We start from the raw sequence: 23724 nt of genomic DNA, 5'->3' as shown, positions 1-23724 counted from the left end.
TTAAAAGGGGAACAAGAATACCCTTTGCAGGGAAGAGAGAGGCAAAGATTAAAACAGACACAGAAGGAACACCCATTCAGAGCCTGCCCCACATGTGGCCCACACATATACAGCCATCCAATTAAACAAGATAGATGAAGCAAAGAAGTGCAGGCCGACAGGAGTAGGATGTAGATCGCTCCTGAGAGACACACCCAGAATACAGCAAATACAGAGGCGAATGCCAGCAACAAACCACTGAACTGAGAATAGGACCCCCGTTGAAGGAATCAGAGAATGAACTGGAAGAGCTTGAAGGGGCTCGAGACCCCATATGTACAACAATGCCAAGCAACCAGAGCTTCCAGGGACTAAGCCACTACCTAATGACTATACATAGACTGACCCTGGACTCTGACCTCATAGGTAGCAATGAATATCCTAGTAAGAGCACCAGTGGAAGGGGAAGCCCTGGGTCCTGCTAAGACTGAACCCCCAGTGAACTAGACTGTTGGGGGGAGGGCGGCAATGGGGGGAGGATGGGGAGGGGAACACCCATAAAGAAGGGGAGGGGAGAGGGAGATGTTTGCCCAGAAACCGGGAAAGGGAATAACACTCGAAATGTATATAAGAAATAGTCAAGTTAATAAAAAATAAAAACATTTTTAAAAAAAGATTCTGTCAGTTGATTTTGGGCCAGAAGGCTGAAGACTTGTGCTCACATGTTGCTAACAGGGTACTGTGCTAGTGGAGATTTGTCTCTACAACCTCTCATTTCTGGAAGCTGTGTTAGGCTTCCTTTGTGTATAGATATTTGGTCATTCCCAGATTTCTGAGGGGGTTGAAGATGTTAAATAGCCTATCAGGCTGTTTAACTCTAAATATACATATTTTATTGGACAGTTATCAGATAGTATACAAGCTAGCCAAGATATAGATTTTAAGCCTTTCTTAAGCTGAAATGGAAAGGAATGTTCTGTTTAACTGATATAGTGATGGACTGGGTGTTGAGTATATCAAATCCTTTATAAATTGTAGAATGGTAATTGTACTCAATATATAAGTGAAAAGGCTTTTTAACTGGACAAAAAGGGTGAAATGCTGTGGTTTGCCCTGAAGTTACTGTATTTTGATGCTAATTCCACTGCCCCAAGAACAGCTGCCTAGTCAAGGACTCAGAACTCAGGTGACTTCACCAGAACCACCTCTCCATTGAATTTGTAAAGTACTGGTGCGGGCAGGATAGGAGGAGGCCTGTCATTGGAGGAGAAGGAAGGATGGGCAGGAGAGAAGTTTGAAGGAAGAGGAGGAGACTAAGGGAGAGAGAAAGAGACAGGAGGGAGAGAGGGAGAGAAGCCGTGGCAGGACAAGATGGCAGGTGATGTTAAGATTCTGCTCTGTGTATTTACAGGTTGTTATTAATGTTCTCAAGGGATGGATAGTACCGGGCATTGTATGTTTAAGTGGGCAATTATATCTTACCAATTGGATTAAAAAAAAAAAAAAAAGAGCTCTGACTACTCTTCCAGAAGTCCTGAGTTCAATTCCCAGCAACCACATGGTGGTTCACAACCTCTGGTGTGTCTAAAGAAAGCTACAGTGTATGAATGAATGAATGAATGGCCAATGCAAAACTTCACAAATAGAATGGATCAAGTGGAAAACAGAAGATTTGTGCTTGAAGACAGGATAAGGGAATTAGAGCACTTTGTCAAGGAAAATGATAAATTAAAAAAAATGAAGAAAGAATGCGGGAAATCTTATGAACTATGAAAGATCACAGAGAATAAACTCAGGTCAAAGACACAGAAAATATTTTCAACGAAGTCAAGGGAAAAAAAGTTTCTCAAAACAATGGAAATGGATCTATAAGGTACAAGAGGAATACAGAACAGCAAATCAACAGGACCAGAAAACCAATTCTCCAAGTCATTCCATGGTCAAAACACGAAACTTACAGAACCTTGTGTTCTATGTTCCCTAAGAGACTACAGACAGTAGCCCAGGCTCGATCTCTGGCAGACTATCATTGTGATCAGAGGAGAAGACGTCCCACAATAAAGGCAGCTGTATGACAACAAAGGCAACACTGTATGGGATACTGGGAAGGACTGCTTCAGATTGGAAAAGGGTAAGTATATCCAAGAGGCGACCAGAGAAACAAACAAAAACAACCAATTTTAGGTCTGTAATTAAAAAGGAAAACTAAGAACACAGATACCACAAAATTAACACAATGACAGGAATTAATACATATCTTTCAATAATAACTTTCAATACCAATAATGTTACCTCCCCAATAAAGACAGAGCAGTAGACTGGACTTTTAAAAAAGCATCAATTACTTTCCTGCCTCCAAGAAACACACCTCTCATGGGTTGGGGATTTAGCTCAGTGGTAGAGTGCTTGCCTAGCAAGCACAAGGCCCTGGGTTCGGTCCCCAGCTCCGGAAAAGAAAAAAAAAAGGAAACACACCTCACTAAGATACACAGCTCACTACTAAAGATAAAAGACAGAATGTTAATAACAAGAGCTCTCTATGATTCATGTTTGCATTTGAAAATGTGAGCTCTCAACTTCTTGTTCCTGCACCCATACTTCCTGCTATGCTCATCACAGTGATAGATTGTTAGACCTCTAGACTCATAAGTCCAGATAAATACTCCCAACCACAAAATTCTTGGCTGTGCTGCTTTGTCACGGCAACAGAAAAGTAACTAATATTAACTAGTATCAGAGTGGGCTGTTGCTATGAAGAACCTCACCATGTAGGTTTTTAGAAGACTTTGGAACTTTGAACTGGAAAAGACATTATCAGCAGAACTAAAGAGGCCATCTTAGCAGAAGTTTTGAAAACAGTATACTGAGAGCAATCAAGACTTTTGAGTTTGCATGAGTTTTCAGAGGCAAAGAATATTTATTAGCAATTAAGCCAGAGGTTATTCTTATGAAATTCAAAGAAGACTTTGGCAGCCTTCTACCCTTGTCCTATGAACCTGCCTGATGCTAAATTCCTAGATAACATAATAATGTAAAATCTGTGGAATGAATGTTATTCATAATGCTTACTCAAGCCTACAATGAAAAAATCAAATTGGGCATAGAGAAATACAAATGTTCAGTTTAAAGAGAAAACAAAAGAGCACTAGGGATCATAATGCTACATCCAAAAGTTCTAGAAGAGGGTCTGTAATTACGGAGATTAGCACCATTAAACAAAGTTCTGATCTGCACTGAAAGAAAAGGAGGGTGCCCTCAGTTAAGCTTCCAACTCGTTCTCCTAGAAAGAAATGAAGTACTTTTAATAAAAAGAAGGAAAAAATGCTGCTAACTTGATTCAAAGGGATCAGGAGCTAGCCAAAGGTGGCAGCTGAACTCACCATTGGTCCACACAGTGCTACAATTAGAGGCAGGAAGGATGAAGGGCCAAGGGTTTTGCATCCACAGTTTCAGAATGCTGCCATGGCCGTGTAGTGTGTGGCAGGAGAATCCCTGTGTGAGGGATCTGAGAGGGAAGAAGCCCTGCAAGACGACTGTGTGAAACTGTGAAAGGGAACCCTGGGTTTCCCATGAATCGGAGCTGATGGAGATATCAGTCATATGGCATGTTTCCTGGAGAGCTGAGTATGGGGGAGAACAGCCCGAGAGAGAGGGACAGGGGAGGGGGAGCGGGAAGCGGAGGGGAGAGAGAGAGAGAGAGAGAGAGAGAGAGAGAGAGAGAGAGAGAGAGAGAGAGAGAGAGATGCTGCAGGAAGCAAAGCAATTAAGAGACTGCCTTAAGTCTCAGAAGATACTTTGGCCTTTAAGACGGAAAGGCCAGGGGTTCTAAGAACTGACCTAAATGTATCCTACATTATGATATGGCCATGAGACCGATAGGGGCAAGGGAGGGGACTGTGGTGGTTTGAATATCGAATGTCTCCCCTAGGCTTTGGTATTTGAACCTCTGGTGCCCAGGCTGTGGCACTGCTTGGCGTGCTTAGGTGACACAGCTTTGATAAAGAAATGCATCACTGGGGTGGGCTTTGCGATGACAGCATCATTCCACTTCCAGTTTACTCTCTTTGCCTTACGTTTGTGTTTGAAGATGTGAATTCTTAGCTTCTTGATCCTGCCAGCATGCCTGCCACCTACTATCATGGCCTGAAGGCCACAACACACTGAATCCTCTAGAACAATAAGCCCAAACAAACTCTTCCATACAAAAGTAAATAACAATAATAAAAGTTTTTAAATGTCCAAACAGTGGCTCAGATGACTATGAATCAAAAGTGTGACAGAGACTCAGAAATCAGATAGTGCCTACAATCACAGCCAATGCTGATAAATTAGTTCCTTTTCTCATGGCTCTGTACAAATACCTAACCCCCCAAAAAACAAAGTTTGTCTTAGAGTTCAGTGGGATATAGCTAATGGAGAGCGGGGGTCGAGGGGGACTGCAGCAGCGCTACATGCTTAGTTAGAAAACAGAGAGCAATGGATGCTGATGCTGGCCCATTTTCTGCTTTTTATTCAGCTCAGGACCTCAGCCCATTGAATAATAACAACCACATTTAGGATGGGTCTTCCAACATCAACTAACAAACCTAAGTAATTCTTCACAGACACGCTGACAGATTTGTTTGTGTGATTCTAAATCACCCCAGCAAGTTGCCAATCAGGAGTAACCATTGTAGCTGACATCTACAGTTCTCTTAAAGCAGGACTGGAATATCTACATACTATTTGACCTGATCCTAGCAGACATTAGATTCAGTATCTCTAATACATAGCCTCTAACATTGAATTCAGTTAATTTTATTAACTATACTTTAAAGTAAAAATCAAATTGGATCATCAAAGCAGAAAAGATGAAAATATGAAATCAAGGAATACTTCATAATAATTCTTGTGTGGCCACTATGAGAATCAGTATAACATGTTGAATGCCCTTAAATTTTAATTTATTCAAATATCATCTTACTTCCTGTTATTTAAAATGTTAAATTCATATTTTAAAGTATAATATTCACTTTCAGATTGTATCTATCCTTTAATACTCTTTTTAAAAGCTACTTCCAAGTTCTCCATGGCTCTCTAACCCACGTAACGTTTTTCTTCATGTCATTAGTGTATTTATAATGTCATCTAGTATAAAAATTGGAGAGTTTACTCCGATTTTCAAAGACCACACCTCTTATACATTCCTGTTTATTAAAGCAATGTTTATTAAGCACCCTTTATTTCTTTTTTTTTTTTAAATGCTTAGAACTATATTCAACAAGACACAAATTCAAGGTTGCCAGCTTCCTGAACACACTGGAAGCCTCAGAAGTAAAGGAGCTTCGTTACAAAATGTGAAGCCTTTTTAAAAAAAAAGAAAAGACTTCACTACAAAATATGAGAAGATTACTGTGAGGTCATACTGACTTTGAAAACCCAGGTTTTTACAGCTATAGAAATAGCGACGTGTTGACAACCTTTATTTGGTAAGACAATAGAAGCAATACGACAGTTCACACAGTCCATGGCCTCCGAACACTTCAGCAGCAGCCACCCTGAGGAAATCCCTGGGCCAAGTCTCACAGAGCACACTTCTCTTCCTTGCTGCCCACGTCATCAGAAGTCTTGGCAGACATTTTCCTTGTTTGCCTCCCCATGCTGCTGCTTGATTTGATAGATAGTTTTCCAGCTGTACAATAGTCCGCTCAGTCTCTGATCTTACTCACCAGCAACACCCAATTTGACTCCATCTCTCTCAACTTAGCCCCAGCTGTAAGCTGCATGTTCTTGGCTGCCGGTTTAAATCCTGAATATGTTTCCTTAAGTTATGAAGCTCTCTCTGTGCATGTTCAATCTTCCGTTGTACACTTTACAGGCATTATATCCATGCTGCGACATCAGCTCCAGATTCTCAATCCAGACTGCGTGATGCTCCAGCTGGGCCATAGAACTGTTTACACAGTCTTGTCACGCAGTAATGTCATTTTTTTGACCTGAGGAAGGGGTTGGCTTCATACCATTTCATGCTGAGTAATTCAATCAGCTGTCAAGCAGACAGTCTTTCAAATTTGTTTCTCATGATGTCTGTTTCAAAGGCAGAATACTCCAGGGCTGTCAGGTAACTCAAGTAGTTCTTGGTTGGTGGCATCTGCAGATTTCCTCCTCCACCAGGGCTGCAGCCACTCTGGTAGCCTTGGTGAAAGCAGGGTAGAATATCCACCACCACCTCCCTGGCTACCTAGCCCGTGCCCGCCATCTTGCGGCACTCCACAGCACCCTTTATTTCTTAAGTAGATGGTGAAATACTATAAAGAAAGGTGCAGTAAATACATATCCAGTACACAGTCAATGTCGTAGTTAAGGTTATTGTTGCTGTGTTGAAACACCATGACCAAAGAAGCATGGGCAAGGAAAGGTTTATTCAGTTTATGCTTCCACATCACAGCTCATCATCAAAGAAGTTAGGACACTAACTTAAAAGCAGAGCAGGGACTTGGAGGCAGGAGCTGACGGAGGCAGTGGCCATGGAGGGTGCTGCTTACTGGCTTACATCACATAGACTGCTCAGCCTGCTTCCTTATAAAACCCAGGACCACCAGCGTCAAACCCAGCAATCCTCAGAGTAGTATATTAAAAAAAAAAATCATAAGAAAGCTGTGCTGGCTATTTTTGGCCTATTTAGGCTGAGACCTACCTATCTGTCCATGACGAACTTGTCTATGTGAGAGTAAATACAATGGGAAAGGCATGAGGATGCCACTCCCCACATCAGCCTCTGGTGTGGCAGAGAAAATATAGAAAAAGAGAATAATATAGGGTTGTTGGGTCAGTATATTTTACAGCTAGCAAAATGTAAGGGAAAGAGAGTACAAGTCAAGGCTGTGGTATAGAGCCTTTGTGGGGTCCGAACCCTTAGAATTCACACTAAGAATCAAAGAGTAAAAAGAAAGCATGGTAACAGAGATAGACAGCCCTCATCTCCAATAACTAGTAATAAGGAAAGGAAACTCTTTAATGTAGCTAGTACCTGGGGTCTCAATAATGTCCTACTACAAGAAACTATGGGAATCAAAGAATACTCTGTAACTAGATTGCTTGAATTGAGGAAAGAGACACAACCTGGCTTATGAGACTATGCAACACAGGGTAAATGGAATACGTATGAATGCCTTAGAAACAAATATACTACTCATTTCTCCATTAAACCAAGGCTACACAGCCTGAGGCAGTGTGAAGTTAGCAGTCTCTGCCTGGTAGCTCATATGAGTCAGTAGGAAGACTTGGTTATTGCAGGCTGAAGTCTTCATTCATACTACAGCCTAAAAGACCTCAGAAAAATGACAAGCATTACTGAGAAAACAGGATGTGGAGGAGAAAATGTTTGCTGCCCAGTTCATGAGCCCAAATAAAAGTGTGTTCACCAGAAAGTCACTGGGGATGTCAGGCCCACTACGGAGCTAGCTTTAGAGACTGCTGCTCCCCTCGGTAGGATGTGATCTTTGAGGTAGGAGAGCTGAAGGTAGATCTAAGTAAATGAGACCCAGACCTGGCTGTGGTATGAATGTTAAAAGGTCCCCTGCGTGTTCATGTACTTGAGCACCTGCTTCCTACTGCTGACTGTTGGGAAAGGCTGTGAACCTTTAGGAGGCGGAAGAAGTAGGCCACTGGGGGCAAGGGCGGGAGTGCTGAAGCTTTATAGTCCAGCCTCTGTTCCTCACCCGTGGATAAAATGTGGCTGGCCGTCCTCTGATCTTGGGACTATGCTTTCCCAACATAACGATTACCCAGCCTCAGAGCATAAAGCAAACACACCCTTCCCACTCAAGTTGCCTTTCAGTAGCTACTGGCTCAGCAACAAGAAAGTCACTAATAAACAACAAATTGTATTTTGTTCCTAAAACATTAAAGGAACCAATATGTGTTAAGAAAAGGACAAGGCAAACAAAGAGGAACTCAAAGACAAAGGCAGCAAGATTTGGAAGTCAAATACAGCGACACGTAGCTGGCTGCTTATGTCTATCCAGCAAAGGTCAATAAAGAAGGCTTTCTTATAGACAAGCTAAATATTCCATTGTGGGTTTTGTTTTCTGAAGCACTTAGTAAAATTGATTCCAACATTTGAACGACAAAAAAAATAAAAAATCCTGGTTTTTTGTTGTTGTTTCTTGAGACAAGGTCTCACTATTCACTATGTAGCCCTGGCTGGCCTGATCTCACTATGTAGACCAAGCTGGTCTCAAATTCAAAGAGATCCACCTGCTTCCTGAGTGTCACTATGACCGGCCACAACTTCTTAACAGACCAGAATATAGAACAGTTTAGCTCAAATGGAATGTGCTATATATAGAAAGTTCATTGTACATAGCATAATAAACCACATATGAGGACAATGACATTTACAAACAGAAACCTGCCAAGAAACATTAAAAGAAACTGTAAAATGGTTTCATTTCACAGGATTCATTCCAAGAGTTAATCATAATATTTTTTTATAAATTCTGTGGAACAATGGGCAAATTTCTTTGGAAAAATGAATAACTTCCTTACTAATTTCACTCCCAAATTATTTTAAATTATTAAAGGAATACAGTATTTTTTTTTTTAAAGATACTTGTATCTGTTTTTCTGGAAGTTACTTTGAAAATCTACTTAAATAAAAAACTGAAGACAAGTATATCATATAATATTACTAATTATGACACATTGAAATACATGTTTTAAATACATGTTTAAATATATTTCACTAGAAGATAACTTTACATAACCATATTTCTTTTGTTTAAACAATTAATTCTATAACATACTTAAAAACATTTACTTTTATCTAAAAATAAATAGAAAATATTACCTTTCCTTCTAAAAATCTCTTAGAATTTAAGGAAATATGACCTTCAAATGCAGTAAGCAATCCTGAATAAGTGATTAAGATGAAAATCTGCCCACACTGTTACTAAACACGTCTTCTCTAACTGCTGGGTATACTTTACACAGCATGTGGAATGACATACCATTCACTGCACTTCTTCCACAGATCTGCCTACTCCCAGGAGGAAAGGTCACCTGCTCTTATCCCTGGAACTCTCTACAGCAGCAGCACATATCTCAAATATGAAGTAAGTTAGTACACATCAACCATCCTTCCTACTCCAGAAAGACTGGGAACTGACACATTACTGAGAATGACAGCAGTAAGTTGGTAAGGTAGCTGAGCAGAGAAAGTGCTTATCAAGGCCACAGACCTGAATTCAATCCCCAGGCCCACATAATGGGAGGGAAGTCACACCACAGGTGTCCCCAAACTTCCACACATGTGCGATGGCACATGAATGCACATATACACAACATGTACATACACAAAATAAATAGCTGTAATATTTTAACTTTTTACATTTAAAAAACTGGAGGTTTTCATTTCTTAGGTCTCAATAAGAATACAATTTCAATTGTTTTTCTAACACTTTTATAAAACTTACACTTATGGGCATAAGCTAGACATATTTAAAATTTTCTATCCAGAAATGATAAGATAAAAATGAACATAAATCACAGTTAACAAGTACTTACTTACCAGAGAGCAGGGAGCTTCAGACGCTTCCCATAGAGGGCAGTACTGAAAGAGGGAACAATGGGTGCAGGCAGGCAGTGAGACCCACTCTGCTCCAAACACGTCAGTCCTGCCTGGAAACCAAACACCTGCCAGACAGAGCACAGCCAGGTGAGCGAGTGAGGAGGGCCAACACCAGAGCAGCTGCAGTCACTGCAGTCACGAGTGCCTGCCGCTCTGTTCACTTCCAAGTGAAGCTCCTGGAAGGTATGTTTTTCTGTTTGAGGTAGTTTGACAACAGTTAAATTTCAATGCGTTAAACTTAAAACATGAAGAGATCTAGAACTATTGTCTTAAATGTATTTTAAATATATAACTAAGGATTTTGAAGCCACCAATGTATCAAGTGAGAACAGGGCTCTATCTGGGAAGTACTTTAATCTTTCTCATGAACTCCTTCACATGAAATCCAGTGCTCTTTTGGAATAAGACGAGGCTACTGAGATGACTTATCAGATTCAAGGTGCTTGCCACCAAGTCTCAGGAGCTGAGCCCCGTATATGAAACTCTCACTTAGTGGAGTATTTCTCACAAGTTGTCCTCTCAGCACCACAGACATAACAAGCTTGGTAGCAAGCACCTTTAACTAGTGAGCCACTTAACTGACCCTATAACTATTTTTAAATATATCTTTTTTTAAGTTGGGGATGGAAAGACCAAGAAGATAGACTGCCTCACAAGCATAAAGATCTGCATTTGGTCCCTTGTAGTGACAATTCTGGAGTTTTAGTTTCTTTAAAGAACATAGATATATGATTTAAGAATATGTTTCTGTTTTAATCCCAGGTGTGTGATATGGGCTTCTTCAGATTGTCCACAACAGTTATGATTTGCCTCATACTCCAGCAGAGACATAATTTTGACAGGTGCAGATAGTTTCTGCAATTGTGCGACATCTGGAAATCTGGGGACTTTTCCGAGAGTCTATAAATGATAGGGTTCCAAGAGGCAGAATGGGTTTCTGGTTGGCTTGTCAGTTGGCTGTTGTTGGTTGCTGTTGGTCACAGCTTACTATGTAGTTGTGAGCAAAGAAGAAACAAGAAGAAAATTTACATATCCTGACGGTAAAGATCAAACTTGTTCCAAGGAACTCTATGCCCCTAATCAGCAGGAAGTAGTCAAGGATAGCATCGCCCCTTCCCAACCCCCGACCTTATTCAGGGGACTCTTTCCTTTCCTATCCTTTTTTTGTCTCTTACCTAATATTAATGAAAGAAAAAGGTAGAAGAAAGAAGGAACCACAAAGTAGCCTAAGTCCCTAGCACCCATATAGTGACACATGCCTTTAACCTCAGCCAGGGGCTCACTGGGCAGCAAATCCACGCACTGCAATTACAGCAGATACCCACTATCAAGAAATCACATGGAGAGTGACAGAAGATATCTGAGGTCAACCTCAGCTTCACAGCCACATGGACAAGTGTGTATACACACATGCATATATGCACGCATGCATGCACATGGACTCACTGAAACAAATCAAGTATTTCCCTTTAAATCAAGAACTTACGGTGACTCCAACAAGAGGAAAATGACTAACAACCTGTGCTAGAGATTCCTTATGAAACACTATGCCTACATTCGTGTTTCTTTTCAAGGAAATCCTGGGCTTTTTAAAACACCCAGATTAAACATTTTTTTCACACTGCTTCAAAACTCATTGTGGGTGATACTTTTAGATCTTCAAAACTGTGAAAACAATTTCCAAACATTAAGCTACTAATTACTAGGAATCAAAAAAAAAATTGAAACATTTTAATTATACTAGAGTAGTGACTAAATCTTATTTAATCAGCTACTAATTACTAGGAATCAAAAAAATTGAAACATTTTAATTATACTAGCGTAGTGACTAAATCTTATTTAATCTTACCTTCTGAAATATTGATTCTCTAAAACTACAACCTTAAGCACAAAGTAACTCGCTTGACATTCCTACCGTGAACAGACACTAACAAATAAGAAAATTCTCTTTCCATACCTTAAGGTAGCAGTGGACATAGCAATAATGAAGAAGGTTATCAGAAGGCTGAGTAAGGCTGCTGACCACATGGACCAACTGTTCAGCATACATTGGGACAGAATGTTCCAAATTGATTTTATCCACCAATATCTGAATGGATGGCAAAGGCCGAAGTGACTGGAAGTTTGTGGCATTCGTGAAGTGACTTGCGTTCTGGAAAGTAATGGTGTAAGTTTTACACTCTAGCAGAACAAGGGCTGATCTACATACATCCCTCTACATCAACTTCAGATCCACATATTTCACAGTGAGAAACCCAGCTAGAAATAGCTGTTAGAACGCTCATGAACTAACCAAATACAATGTCTTCTAGATAGTCCAAGTGTGCCTTGGCTTTTAAAGAAGGCACTTCTTTAAAAATTATTCTTGCTCCTTTAGCTAACGATGTTTATTTCTCAATCAACGGGAAGGAGCATTATCTCTCCATAGTTTGTTAATCATTCAAAAACCTCAAGAGGAGAACACTAAATATTGTTCCTGACGTTTAATGAAGAAAGCCAAGATCCTCTTTGCCTTGAGACAATCTATCTATGAGCAGTTTCTCTAATCCAAAAGCCCTGTTTTTCCATCATCAGTAATTTGAAACTATTTTCAATTGAGTTATGGTTTTGCTTTGCTTTCTAAATGACTTTACTTTGGGTTCCTATGAAAGTAGCATCAATGAAGCACACGGCAGTCGGAGTGGGAAGCACAGGAAGCTGGCATACGCCTGCCCGCCCGCCCGCCCGCCCGGGCGTCTGAGGAACTCCACATTACAGCTCCCTTCCCAGGGGACAGCCCCACTGCAGGAGAGCAACATCCCCGCCTCAATCTCCCTTCCCAGAGGACAGCCCCACTGCAGGAGAGCAACATCCCCGCCTCAATCTTCATACTCTCTTTTTTAACTTATGACGGAATAACACACAATACTCCCTTAGAGATTCTTAACATCTGCGGGAAATGTGTATGTTCCTCATTCTTTAAACAGACTTATGTCACACTCTAGAGTCCTACTGATTTCTGATAATACTCTGTTTTCCTTTTTAGTTTTTTGGAAACAGGGTTTCTCTATGTAGTTCTGGCTGCCTTGGGCATGTTCTGCTATGCAGAGCAGGCTGGCTTCGAACTCACCAAATCATGCCTGCCTCTGCCTCCCAAGTGCGAGGATTAATGGCCTGCAACCAGCATACCCAACACAATTTCTAACAATATTCTTTACCTTCATTTTTTTTCCTGGTGTTAATAGGGTTTAAGTCCATATGTAAAAATGCCACTATCTTAATAAACTCTAAGAATTTACTGGCAAAAGCTGTTCTCGATTTTTCCTTGGCTTCTAATTCATTTTTAAATTATACTAGTTCTAGGTCCCCCATATCTTTGCCTATTCCATTCCTCTTTCTTGTTGCTTGTGTGGTTTCTTAGTGCGAATTAGTTGTGCATTCAATCTTGATTCCTTTGCACAGAACATATTTCTTCTTTGGCTTTTGTTTAAAAAGATGATTTTAAGTTTTTATTTCATGCGTTTGAGTGCTTTGCCTCCATGTTTATCTATCTGCATATGGATGTATGTCTGCTACCTATAGAGGGCGGAAGGTGGTACTGGATCCCTTGCAACTGGAGTACAAATGTACTAAGCTGCCATGTGGGAGACTAAACCTATCTCCTCTCCAAGAGCATCCATTGCTCCTAACCACTGAGCTATCTCTCCAGATTTTCCTTGGCTCTTTGAAAAGATTTTTGTTTAAATAAAACTTATCTAGATGTATTTTTCATTATATACTTTTAGATGTAACATAGTTTTGAGTGTCTTTCCTGTTTGTAAGCCTTATTTTTTTCCTGCTGTGCCTCTCGCATTTGCTTGTTTTTTGAGATATTCTCTAATCATGGGTTTTTTCCTCAACCATATCAATTTTCAAAGGGAAAATTGCTAGCAAGGAAATGTTACTGAGAGAGTGGTTCAAATCACCATGAAATTCTATTCATATTATTAGCTAACCTCTAAGCTGCCCTTGTGCAATGTAAATCCTTAGTATCAGAGAACAGCACCGAAAAGGAAGAGTAGAAATCTCACTATGAACACGAGGCTGCTGTCAACAATTAGAATTAAGCCCTGTGAAGTGCATACTTGCTTATATGAGTAGCATGTCTTCAGTAAGTACAAATAGAAGTATATACATACTAAAGCAACCCAATTCTGGTTCTCAATAGGAACAAGATGATTTGTTTAGATTGTTGGCTTCTCTCATTACATTAAGACATTATTAGACCTTTCTGAGTACCACAACTGGAATATAACTGGGGATCTATGAGAAAACTTAGCTGCAGTACAGAATATGTTACCATACATGATGTGTGTCAGCTGGTCCTTTGACTGCAATGTCGCCATGAAGGAGAGGTGACAGCAATAACGACTTTGCCTTTGTTGTGTGCTTAAGAAATAAGGGGCAGGTGAGCTGACTTGGCAGCTAAGGGCATGACCCTAAACCTCAGGACTGGAGGTCGAGCCCTGGGATCCACAAGATGGAGAGAGAGAACTGAATCCCACAGGCTGCCCTCTGACCTCCAAAGGGGTGCTGTGGCGTATAAAGTATCCATGTGTGCACACAGAGAGGGAGAGGGAAAAAGGGGGGTGGAGAACAAATGTACTATTTGAAATAGTTAATTCAGCAGAGCGTTTTATTTCTTAATCACTAAATTTACAACCACTTAAAAAATTAGAATTAAGGATATGAAGCAGCTACTTGAGGTAATACAGCAGTATATGGTCTCACTTCCAGAAGCTATACGCTTCACCGTTTCTTTATACAGTCTTAGCTTATTCTATTAAAGTTGTATTTAATATTACCTTTTAAAAATCAGGAACTTTAGTTACATTGAGCTTACTCCATCAGGGTTAATACATAAACAAATACACCTTAATTTAATAACCAAAATTATCATGCACCACTGAAAGCATGTTACTGAACGAGAAATATACCTTTCCTCCCATGATGACAGGAAGCAAACGGTCAAGTAAATTGAATTCTGCCATAAAAATTGTGCAAGTACATTTGAGCAGAGTAACACTTGTATGCCGAGTAGGAATATATTCCTCCAAAGAAGCCACTTCCTCAGGATTCAGGACTACCTCCTTTTCATCCTTACTCTCTGAAGTGAAAATGAGAAGTTAATCTTCTTAACCAACTAAAAACTGAATTAATTCATTCCCCAAATTTTAAGGGTAATTCTTCAACAGTGAAACAGTCATAAGTTACTCTAGATACAAGTTACTGGTTAATATAAGTATATTAATCTTTGCTACATAGAAATTAAATATTTTTTAATATATCTCTTCAAGAATTCCTAATTTCCTTCTTTAAAAGAGTAACAATTTTCTGCACAGTAATATATCACTAACATTAAATGCATAAAGACACAAACCAGAGAAACCATTTCCCACAAATACACAGATAAAGATGTACGCAAATGGAAAGAAAGACCCCAACAAACCTAGATTTCCGTTCTGATTTATTTACTTCATGTATGAGTGTTCTCCCTGCATGTATGTGTGTACCACATATGGGCCTAGTGCCCACAGAAGCCAAAAGAGGCGGTCAGATCCCCTGCTTACAGGTGGTTTTGAGCAGCAAAGCAGATGCTGGAAAAGAATCTGAATTCTACACATCTCCAGCCCCCAAAATGGTGTTTGATAAAAAATTTAAATCTACCTAAAATAATTAAGTAAAATGGGGTTGGAGTGACTTACCCAAAATATGGCTGCTTCAAACAGCTGAACATTAGATAAAAAGCTAGACAATGTCATTGTGTGGCTGCAAATAAAGGGGCAGTACAACCACTAGAATGGTTAAACTGTAAAAGATGACTAAGTTTTGGCAGGCATCTGGGGAAGAGACAGCAAACACTTTCTACAGAGTCTTCTGTAAATAAGGATGAGGCTTTGTGGGTCACTGTGTCACAATTACTCCCATCTACCACTGGAGCACAAAGGCAGCTAAAAACAATGAAGGGCCAAAGAGCTCAACAAGTCTGTGTGTATGGGACTTGATGTCCCTAAGTAGCTGTCTGGCAGGTATAAGGCCCTGAGTTCAAAACACATACAATACACTCACTAAAGATACTCACATGTAAGTTTCATATAACTTTAATAAGTATAAAATGAAATTCTCCAATTGTTTAAGATATAAAACCATTTCTGCCTAAGGACCATCACCATCTGGTAGCAGACTATAACCTGATCAAAAACAACCAGAAGCTTCATAGTCAACTTATAGGAGTAAAATATCAGCCATTCATAAATGCGGTTTGGAAGTATCTCCTAAGAGTGAAAATGTATAATCATTTAAGCTAGTGCTTGCTATGAAAACAGCAAAAGAACAAAACACTAACCAAATATTTACTGAAAGTAAAATGGATTATATCCATTGTATTTATTATATCCAATTTATTATTATAAATAAAACTTTATTTTATATAATATTTATAATATTATTATTTATATTTTATTTTATTTTATATCATTTTATAATAATTTCTATTTTAGGAGGAGTTAGAGAAAAGACTGAAGGAGCTGAAGAGGTTTGCAACCCCATAGTAAGAACAACAATATCAACTAACCAGACCCCCCCCAGAGCTCCCAGAGACTAAACCACCAACCAACAACTAAACATGGAGGAACCCATGGCTCCAGCCACATATGTGGCAGAGGATGCACTTGTCAGGCATCAATAGGAGGAGGCCCTTCGATCCTGTGAAGGCTCTATGCTCCAGTATAGGGGAATGCCAGGGTGGGGAGGTAGGAGGGAGTGGGTGGGTGGGGAACACCCTCATAGAAGCAGGGGGAAGAGGGATGGCATAGGGGGTTTCCAAAGGGGAAACCGTGGGAAAGGGAATAATATTTGAAATGTAAATTTTTTTAAATCCAATAAAAGAAAAAATATTAATTTCTATTTTATATAATTTATAATATAATATTTATAATATTTGTAATTTATCTATTTATAATAAATTTTATATCCATTTTGTTTATTATTATAACTATTTACTTATTATTATATCCATTTTATTTATTTATTATATCAATTTTATTTACTTATCCAAACTATATCCACCTAAAAGCAGCCTATACAGTAGTAAAAACATATATCTCACAAAAGAACATATATCACAAATATAAAAAGAGAGCAAATGCTGTATAATTCCACTTATAAGAATTCAAACCAAGCTTGGTAGCACACGCATTTGACACCAGTACTCAGGGAGGCATTGGCAGACAGATCTCTATGAGCTCAAGGGCAGTCAATTCTACTTACTGTTGACATTTCGTACTTTGCTATGTACTGTAATGCTAAGTACAGGCCCCCAGGACCAGATTGCCCCAGAAACTAGAGAGTCTGCAAGAAGACCCAAGGAAGGCTATGTGACTTTGCCACCAAGGTACTTCTGATTGGTGAATAAAGATGCAGAGAGCCAATAGCTGGGCAGAAGAGATGGCAGGGTTTAGGATTTCTGAGCCCAAGATCAGAGAAGAACCATCAGGGGAGAAGAAGACGTAGAAGGAAGAAGAAACTATGAGTTAGGAGTCAAAAAAGCATAAAAGCACGGCCCAAATCCTCATGCGGTTAGCCAGCTGGAGTTAAGAGTAGACCAGATGAAACATAACTGAAGTAATAACTTGGAGTTTTCAATAGGAAATAGACTTTAATAGCATAGAAGGTAGATATCCACCCAAGTCTAGTGCCAATAAAGGCTTATTGTAAATGTAAAGGTTGTATGCATCTTTATCCTGGACTAAAGAGATCAAAAGTGGAACAGAAACCCTGAAAAATTTTCTACAATAGCAAATTGCACGCTATCTAAGGCTACACAAAGATACCTTATCTCAGAAAGAAGGAAGGGAGGGAGAGAGGGAGGGAGGAAGGGAAGGAAGGAGGGAGGAAAGGAGGGAGGGAGGGAGGAAAAGAGGAAGGAAGGGAGAGAGAGAGGAAGGGAGAAAGAGGGGGAGAGGAGAGGGAGGGGGAGGGAGGGAGTGAATATGGATAGACAGTCAGGCGGATGGATGGGTGGATGGATGGATGGATGGATGGATGGATGGATGGATGGATGGATGAATGGAACATTCAAAAACTCCAAGTACTATCAGATGTTAAAAAGTAAAAATAATAGTTAGCCTTAAAAATTGGAGATGTGGCTCAGCAGCTAAGAACATTTCCTATTCTTCCAGAGTACCAAAATTTGGTTCTCAGCACCCATTAGAAGGCTCACATCCTCCTGCAAATACAGTTACACTGGCTCTGACCTCTTCTGGCGTCTGTGCGACCATAAACATGTAACACACATACATACCCATTGATTAAAAAGCCAAATGATAATAAAAGTGAGGGCTGAAGGGGCACTGTGAGTCACAGGGAAGTTCTCAGCAATACCCTATCTTCTCTCGTTAGGTGCTTTCCTTTTTCTATAGTTATTTTATTCCAGTGAAAGTAATTTATTTTCAAAACACACAATAACTATCTTCACAGTGTGTGTTAAAATTAGTTGTTCCTAGGTTTCCTTGACTCTTACATCTGCATGTTCAAGTCATATTTCACAAATATTTACTGGAAATAGCATTCGAAAGCATGGCAGTGAGACCCTAACTAATATGGTAATATCAAGATATCATGCCAAAACTTCCAAGTCTCACTTTACACTTGCACAAGTTCAGTCTCTAAAAGGTACCTACACACTCAAAAGCACATGCTGACAGCCAAACAAAACAGAGAAAAAGTAAATAGCACAGGAAACTGAGTTGCCCAATCAGTGAAGTAGCTGGGCAAGTAAGAATTAAGCCAAACACAAACCTGGTTTGAGCCTGCTATATGGTTCATATTCATGTTCCATGGCACAAACAATCATCTTCAAAACCCGATGTACCGCACTGCTGTCCAGGCGGCAATCTAGAGGCCCTATAACAAGGCTCTTGGTAGACTTTTCTTGGACTATTCCAAAATCCTCATTTTTCCCTGAAGGAAAGTCTTGCTGACTTGATGGACCTAGAAGAAGTCAATTTTATAACAACATTTTAAACTTCAATCAGAAATAAAAAGTGAATGCATAAATGCAGTATTTAATTCCACTAATAAAAAACTACACTTATAAAAAAATGCAAAATAAAGAACACAGAGAGTTAATAAAAAAGAAACAATGTTCAAGATCAACTCTGAAGTTTTTCAAACCAGCTGTCATTTTCTGACCTGGACCTCTCCTAGTACATTTATACTACTGTTCTTAACATGATTTTATAGTTATCACGTACTTGAATGACTATTGAAACCTGTGTTCAGCACTGAAAGAATTTACTTCTATATGCTCAAAGCAAACTTTTTAATAAAGATATCTATATAGTTTTCAAAATGTATTAGGTATAGAAAAGGAAGTATTTGTTTTTCTGACATGCTAAAGCAAAATAAAATTTTACATGTAACTTTTATATTTAATATGAATAAATACTAATATTAGTTGGCTATTATAAATATATTTTCAAGCAGCTACACAAAAAAATGCATTTAAATGCTAAACTCTATTGGAAAATTCAATTATAACACTAAAATTAAACCATTCCCGAAAAAATACCTGAAGGTAAGTGGAACATAACAAAATACAGCCTGCCAAGGGCCAACGCACTTTGAAGACAACTTTATTTTCTTCAGTTTAAGGAAAGGTAAATACAAATCCAAGAGAACTAGTACCTTTGCCACTGCTGTGCTCCATTGTATACAGGTAATCCATGTAAAAAGCACCAAACCTTTGCATGCCAGCTATTTCAGTGTGTATCTCCTGCCACCAAGGAAATATAAACAGAGCATTGGACAGAGCAAAGTGTTAAAACAGAATACATTTGATTCAATACCCTCTGAGGACTGCATCAACTCAAAGGATTGCTAATGCAAACGAAGATATCTAAGCCAAAGAATTCACTCCTCAGAAAAGCAATGCTCCCTTAACGCTGACCTCACTGGCGGCCAGCCATAATTCTACTAGACATTTTCAACACTGTATCAGTAATGTCTAGTTAATAAATAGCTTTAATAGAGTAGGTAGTACACACTCTTGTCACTTTGTGTGTCCTTTGGTCACTATCACCAAACTGTCCAATAATGTATCCTCTCAAATAGAGTCACTCCGTAATTACTTCAATTATACTGACATGAAACATTTCAAACACTGAAGGTGGACTGAAATGTGTGTTCATCACACCAGAAACAGTAAATTTTTTAGTTTAACTATGAAAGACAATATTAATGAAAAATTTAAATATAAATTAGTCTGTATTATATGAATACAAGACAATTTTTAAATTTATATAAAAATGAACTAATATTCTATAAGCATATAAATACCTGCTACATGAAAAAATTGAAGACTAAGAAGTATGCAGTGAAAAGTCACCTTCATTTTCATAATAGTTATACTGGAAAAACCTAAGCATTTCCACAGATCCCTTATTCCTATACAGGTGTAAAAACTGGACTACAGTATTCCTAATGCTTCAATAAACAACCAGTGCTTAAAAGAAACTGAGAAGAAAACAGCATTCACAGTAACATGCATTCGTTGTGTGTTCAACGAACCACACAAGCATTCAGTTCAAGTCTCTATTTATTCCCAACCTTATGGTGAGCTGCATCCAAGGTAAACTCCGCACGGGTGCCATTGTTCTCTGGGCTCCGGTAATCAAACAGTGAATTTGTAAGATATGTCAAACCTTTTGTACTTAAATTTTCACCACAAATGAAGAAGCAGGCTTCCTAAAAAATTAATGTATAAATCAGAACAGGAGGAAAAGTCATTAGATTACTAAAGTTGTTTTTAATACTCCATTCGTTTAGCACTCAACAGAAATAACTAAAGCTTGAGTTCCCATAAACAGGAAAGGAATGTTAGCCCCACGTGTATTGTTTATTTTCACAAACAACACTCAATAAGCAAAAACGGAACTCCACGCAAATGCCACTAAAAGCAAAGAAGCATTTATGAATGGAACATATTTGCAATGATTTCCAAGAATTACGTGCTGGCAACTTTTTCATGTCTTCTGAGATACATGACTTCTCGCAAGGGAAATGCAGAGGAAAGAGAACAGGCCTCTTGCGAGCCTCTGATGAAGACAGCCAAGCAGATCTCACATGGTGGTCATTATTATATTCCATTATCACTGCTACCTATCTCAAATATGGGGAAATCTTGACTTACGGTTTCACTTCTGTCCATATGCTCCTCAAAATCTTTAACACCCATAATTCCCTTAAGACACATGGCTCTGCAACCTACAAATCCAATCTGACAATCAAAGAAAGCTTCTCCCATCATAAGAGCCTGTAAGAAGAAAGGAACACTAGAACTAATAACGTGTAGTTAATAAAGGTATTACAGGCTTTCCTTGTAGACATTCTACATAAAGCAGTCAGAATTGCTGCCTTTCAAATGTATTCAGAGATGATATATTCTATAACAAACAGCCTTCTTGTCTGTCTCCTCAAACCTCCTTGATGGCTGGCACTCTGTGAACATCAAGCCTCCCACACCCACACAGACCTGTTATGAAACAAATTCACATTTCATATTAAAGGAATAACTATTCAACTAACAACACTAAAAGACAACGATGTGTAAGACTATAAATCTAAATATTTTAAATAAATGGCTATGACAAGGGCCCATGGTACCAGGTTTAATGGTGAAAGGTTACCTCAATTGTAGTTCCTTCTTGTTCCCAACACAAAACTTCCTTAGATTTTACTTTCTGTGGGCTATAATAGCTATTTTCAGCTTGCATTTCAGTGAGCTAAGAAATAAAAGAATATTAAGAATAAATCAAAACTAGCCGAAAAGAGCAATGCACTGTCATTTTTCATGAAAATAAGGCCAATTTTAAGATTCAGGAAATTTAATTATTAAGCAGAAAAACAGGTGCAAAAAAATAAACAAATAAACCAGCTGTTACAGATTATCCACGGACTACAGAATGGTCAAACATGTGAGTCTAAACAGAAGTACCACATTTAACTCCTTCACTGCACTTAAAGGTGAAAGCTACATGTATTCACAGTCCTACTCATAAATAGTTCAAAAATCTACCACAAAAGTATTGTATATACTATGGCTCTAATTCATTGTATCCCTTCATATTTCCAAGTGTTTAATTTCTATCACTTCCAAGATTCTTCATTATTTTTAAAGGAAAAGTAAGTTAAGAAGAAACACAGTAGATTTCACAAGACTCTGGCTCTAGGGGGAGGAAGGATGGCAGGCGTTCACTCACACTGCCCCATGATCCCTCCATCCATCTACTTAGTCAGCCACACACATCTCACCTGCTGGGCACAGGTACCAATGTGGGCAGTGATATAATACAGTGTTGTTTCCCTAAAGCTTGTACTGTGTTACTTTTATGTATCATATTTTATCTACTTTATTTAAAATTGCTTCCCTTTTTGAATGTTACTGCTTGGCTGACTGGTTTCCTCAGATACTGTCTCCCTGTGTATCCTTGGCTCACTGCATATACCCCACTGGCCTGGAACTTGCAGCAAGTCCCCTGCCTTTGAAGCCCAAGTGCTGGAAGTAGGAGAGCGCACCTAACCTTAAACTGCTTTTCTTTGAACACAACAGGCTATCTAGTTTCCATCACAGAATGAAAAGAGTAAATTGCAGGACTGAATTGCAGTCTGGAGTTTATCAGCACTGCATCGGTTTTTGGTTGCTGGTGTGGCTAACATAGCGTGACAGCATAAACTGGTAGCCAACAGAGGAAACAGAACAGGGACACTGCCCTGCACAGCAGCTTCTCTGCAGCTCTGACATTCCCTCCCAGGATAACGGGCTATTGCTTTAACTAACATGTACTTCCTGGGTTTGGCAATGATTTGGTTACTGTTATTCCTACAAGACAGAGATATAATATTTTTTAAATTGAAATGCGAAGACAAAAATCACATTTTAAAAAATGTAATTTAAGCCAAATAAATTTATTGAACTAGAAATTATAATTTTAAGCCTGATTACTTTATACTGAGAACCAACTTACTTACTCTAATAATTCTACTTTTTTTTCTCTTACAGCATAAGCCTTTATTTCTTATGTTTCTAGTAATGGCATTCTCAAAGTTGTTATTTTTAAACATAATTCGGAAAGCTAAAATATTAAAGTTAAATTGAAATTTTAAAACTTGATCAGCCTTCAGCTGTCTACAATTACTCTACAGAAAAAGCAATTAATTGATTAAAAGGACTTAAACATTACAAGAACAACTTAAACATTACTACAAAAATGCTACATTTAATTTGGCATGATTTTCATTGGAATAATATCAACTGTTCAAAATGCTAATAGAGAAATATGACCTTATTTTCTGACCAAAATATAAACCACAAATTAAGTCCATACATTCTTCGAATCCAAGCAGAACCCTGAATTTCAATGTTTTCTTAGCATATTTTCCTTAGAGAAATCTCTGAGAAATGCAAATGCTTTACATTTTTAAAAATACCTAGTGACTGATAACAAATACAGGACAATGCTCCAAAGACATTTTGCATATAAATTCCTATACTGAGTCTATGAAATATAATTAATTTTTATCAATAAGTTAAAAAATATATTACAATAATCTCCATTTTAAAAGTAACTGAACAAAAATCATTTAAAAAGGTTTGAATCATTGACTTTCGTCACAACATAAAGTTTTAAAAAATGCATCCTGGGGCTGGGGATTTAGCTCAGTGGTAGAGCGCTTACCTAGGAAGCGCAAGGCCCTGGGTTCAGTCCCCAGCTCCGAAAAAAAGAACCAAAAAAAAAAAAAAAAAAAAAAATGCATCCTGAATTGCAGTTTAAGAATTCATAGTCCGTGACTAGCTTGCAACAAATGTAGACTGCAACAATTAGTGTGGTGAGTTAGCACACGACACTCATAAAGTCTGAGCAGTTCCATGGATAACGCTGGATTTTCACACCAGGTAAAGCAGTAGGGAAGCCAGGGCAGCACAGGAAAACCAAGTGTGCAAAGTACAAGCCGTGCAAATGACAGCAAACTGCCACCTGGCCCTAAGGGTCCAGTGCAGAGTGGGTACAAATCAGATCCACCACAGCCACATAGCCAGTCAACGCAACACTCAGTAT

At 38.8% G+C, this 23724-nt stretch overlaps 1 protein-coding gene and 1 pseudogene across 12 annotated transcripts in view; both read right to left on the bottom strand.

Annotated features, from left to right (window-relative positions):
• Vps13b (vacuolar protein sorting 13 homolog B) overlaps nucleotides 1-23724 on the bottom strand; it is a 570082-nt gene that overhangs the window by 498682 nt on the left and 47676 nt on the right. For 11 of the 12 annotated variants that reach the window (XM_087557395.1, XM_087557397.1, XM_087557399.1 and 8 more), the window contains 8 exons: nucleotides 21295-21390; nucleotides 20799-20921; nucleotides 20216-20353; nucleotides 19295-19382; nucleotides 18407-18598; nucleotides 14545-14714; nucleotides 11547-11741; nucleotides 9530-9654 (listed from right to left, as the gene is read on the bottom strand). In XM_087557395.1, coding sequence (XP_087413521.1) covers nucleotides 9530-9654; nucleotides 11547-11741; nucleotides 14545-14714; nucleotides 18407-18598; nucleotides 19295-19382; nucleotides 20216-20353; nucleotides 20799-20921; nucleotides 21295-21390 — 1127 coding nt within the window. Of the gene's footprint in view, nucleotides 1-9529; nucleotides 9655-11546; nucleotides 11742-14544; nucleotides 14715-18406; nucleotides 18599-19294; nucleotides 19383-20215; nucleotides 20354-20798; nucleotides 20922-21294; nucleotides 21391-23724 lie in introns of those variants that run through there. The other variant, XM_087557400.1, reaches the window with a different exon arrangement.
• Nucleotides 5419-6217, bottom strand: LOC148004752 (pre-mRNA-splicing factor SPF27 pseudogene; annotated as a pseudogene).

Source organism: Rattus norvegicus, chromosome 7 (assembly GCF_021556685.1).
Source record: "Rattus norvegicus strain SHRSP/BbbUtx chromosome 7, alternate assembly SHRSP_T2T, whole genome shotgun sequence".
In the NCBI taxonomy this organism is placed as follows: Eukaryota; Metazoa; Chordata; class Mammalia; order Rodentia; family Muridae; genus Rattus; species Rattus norvegicus.
This window is presented reverse-complemented; position numbering and strand designations above follow the sequence as displayed.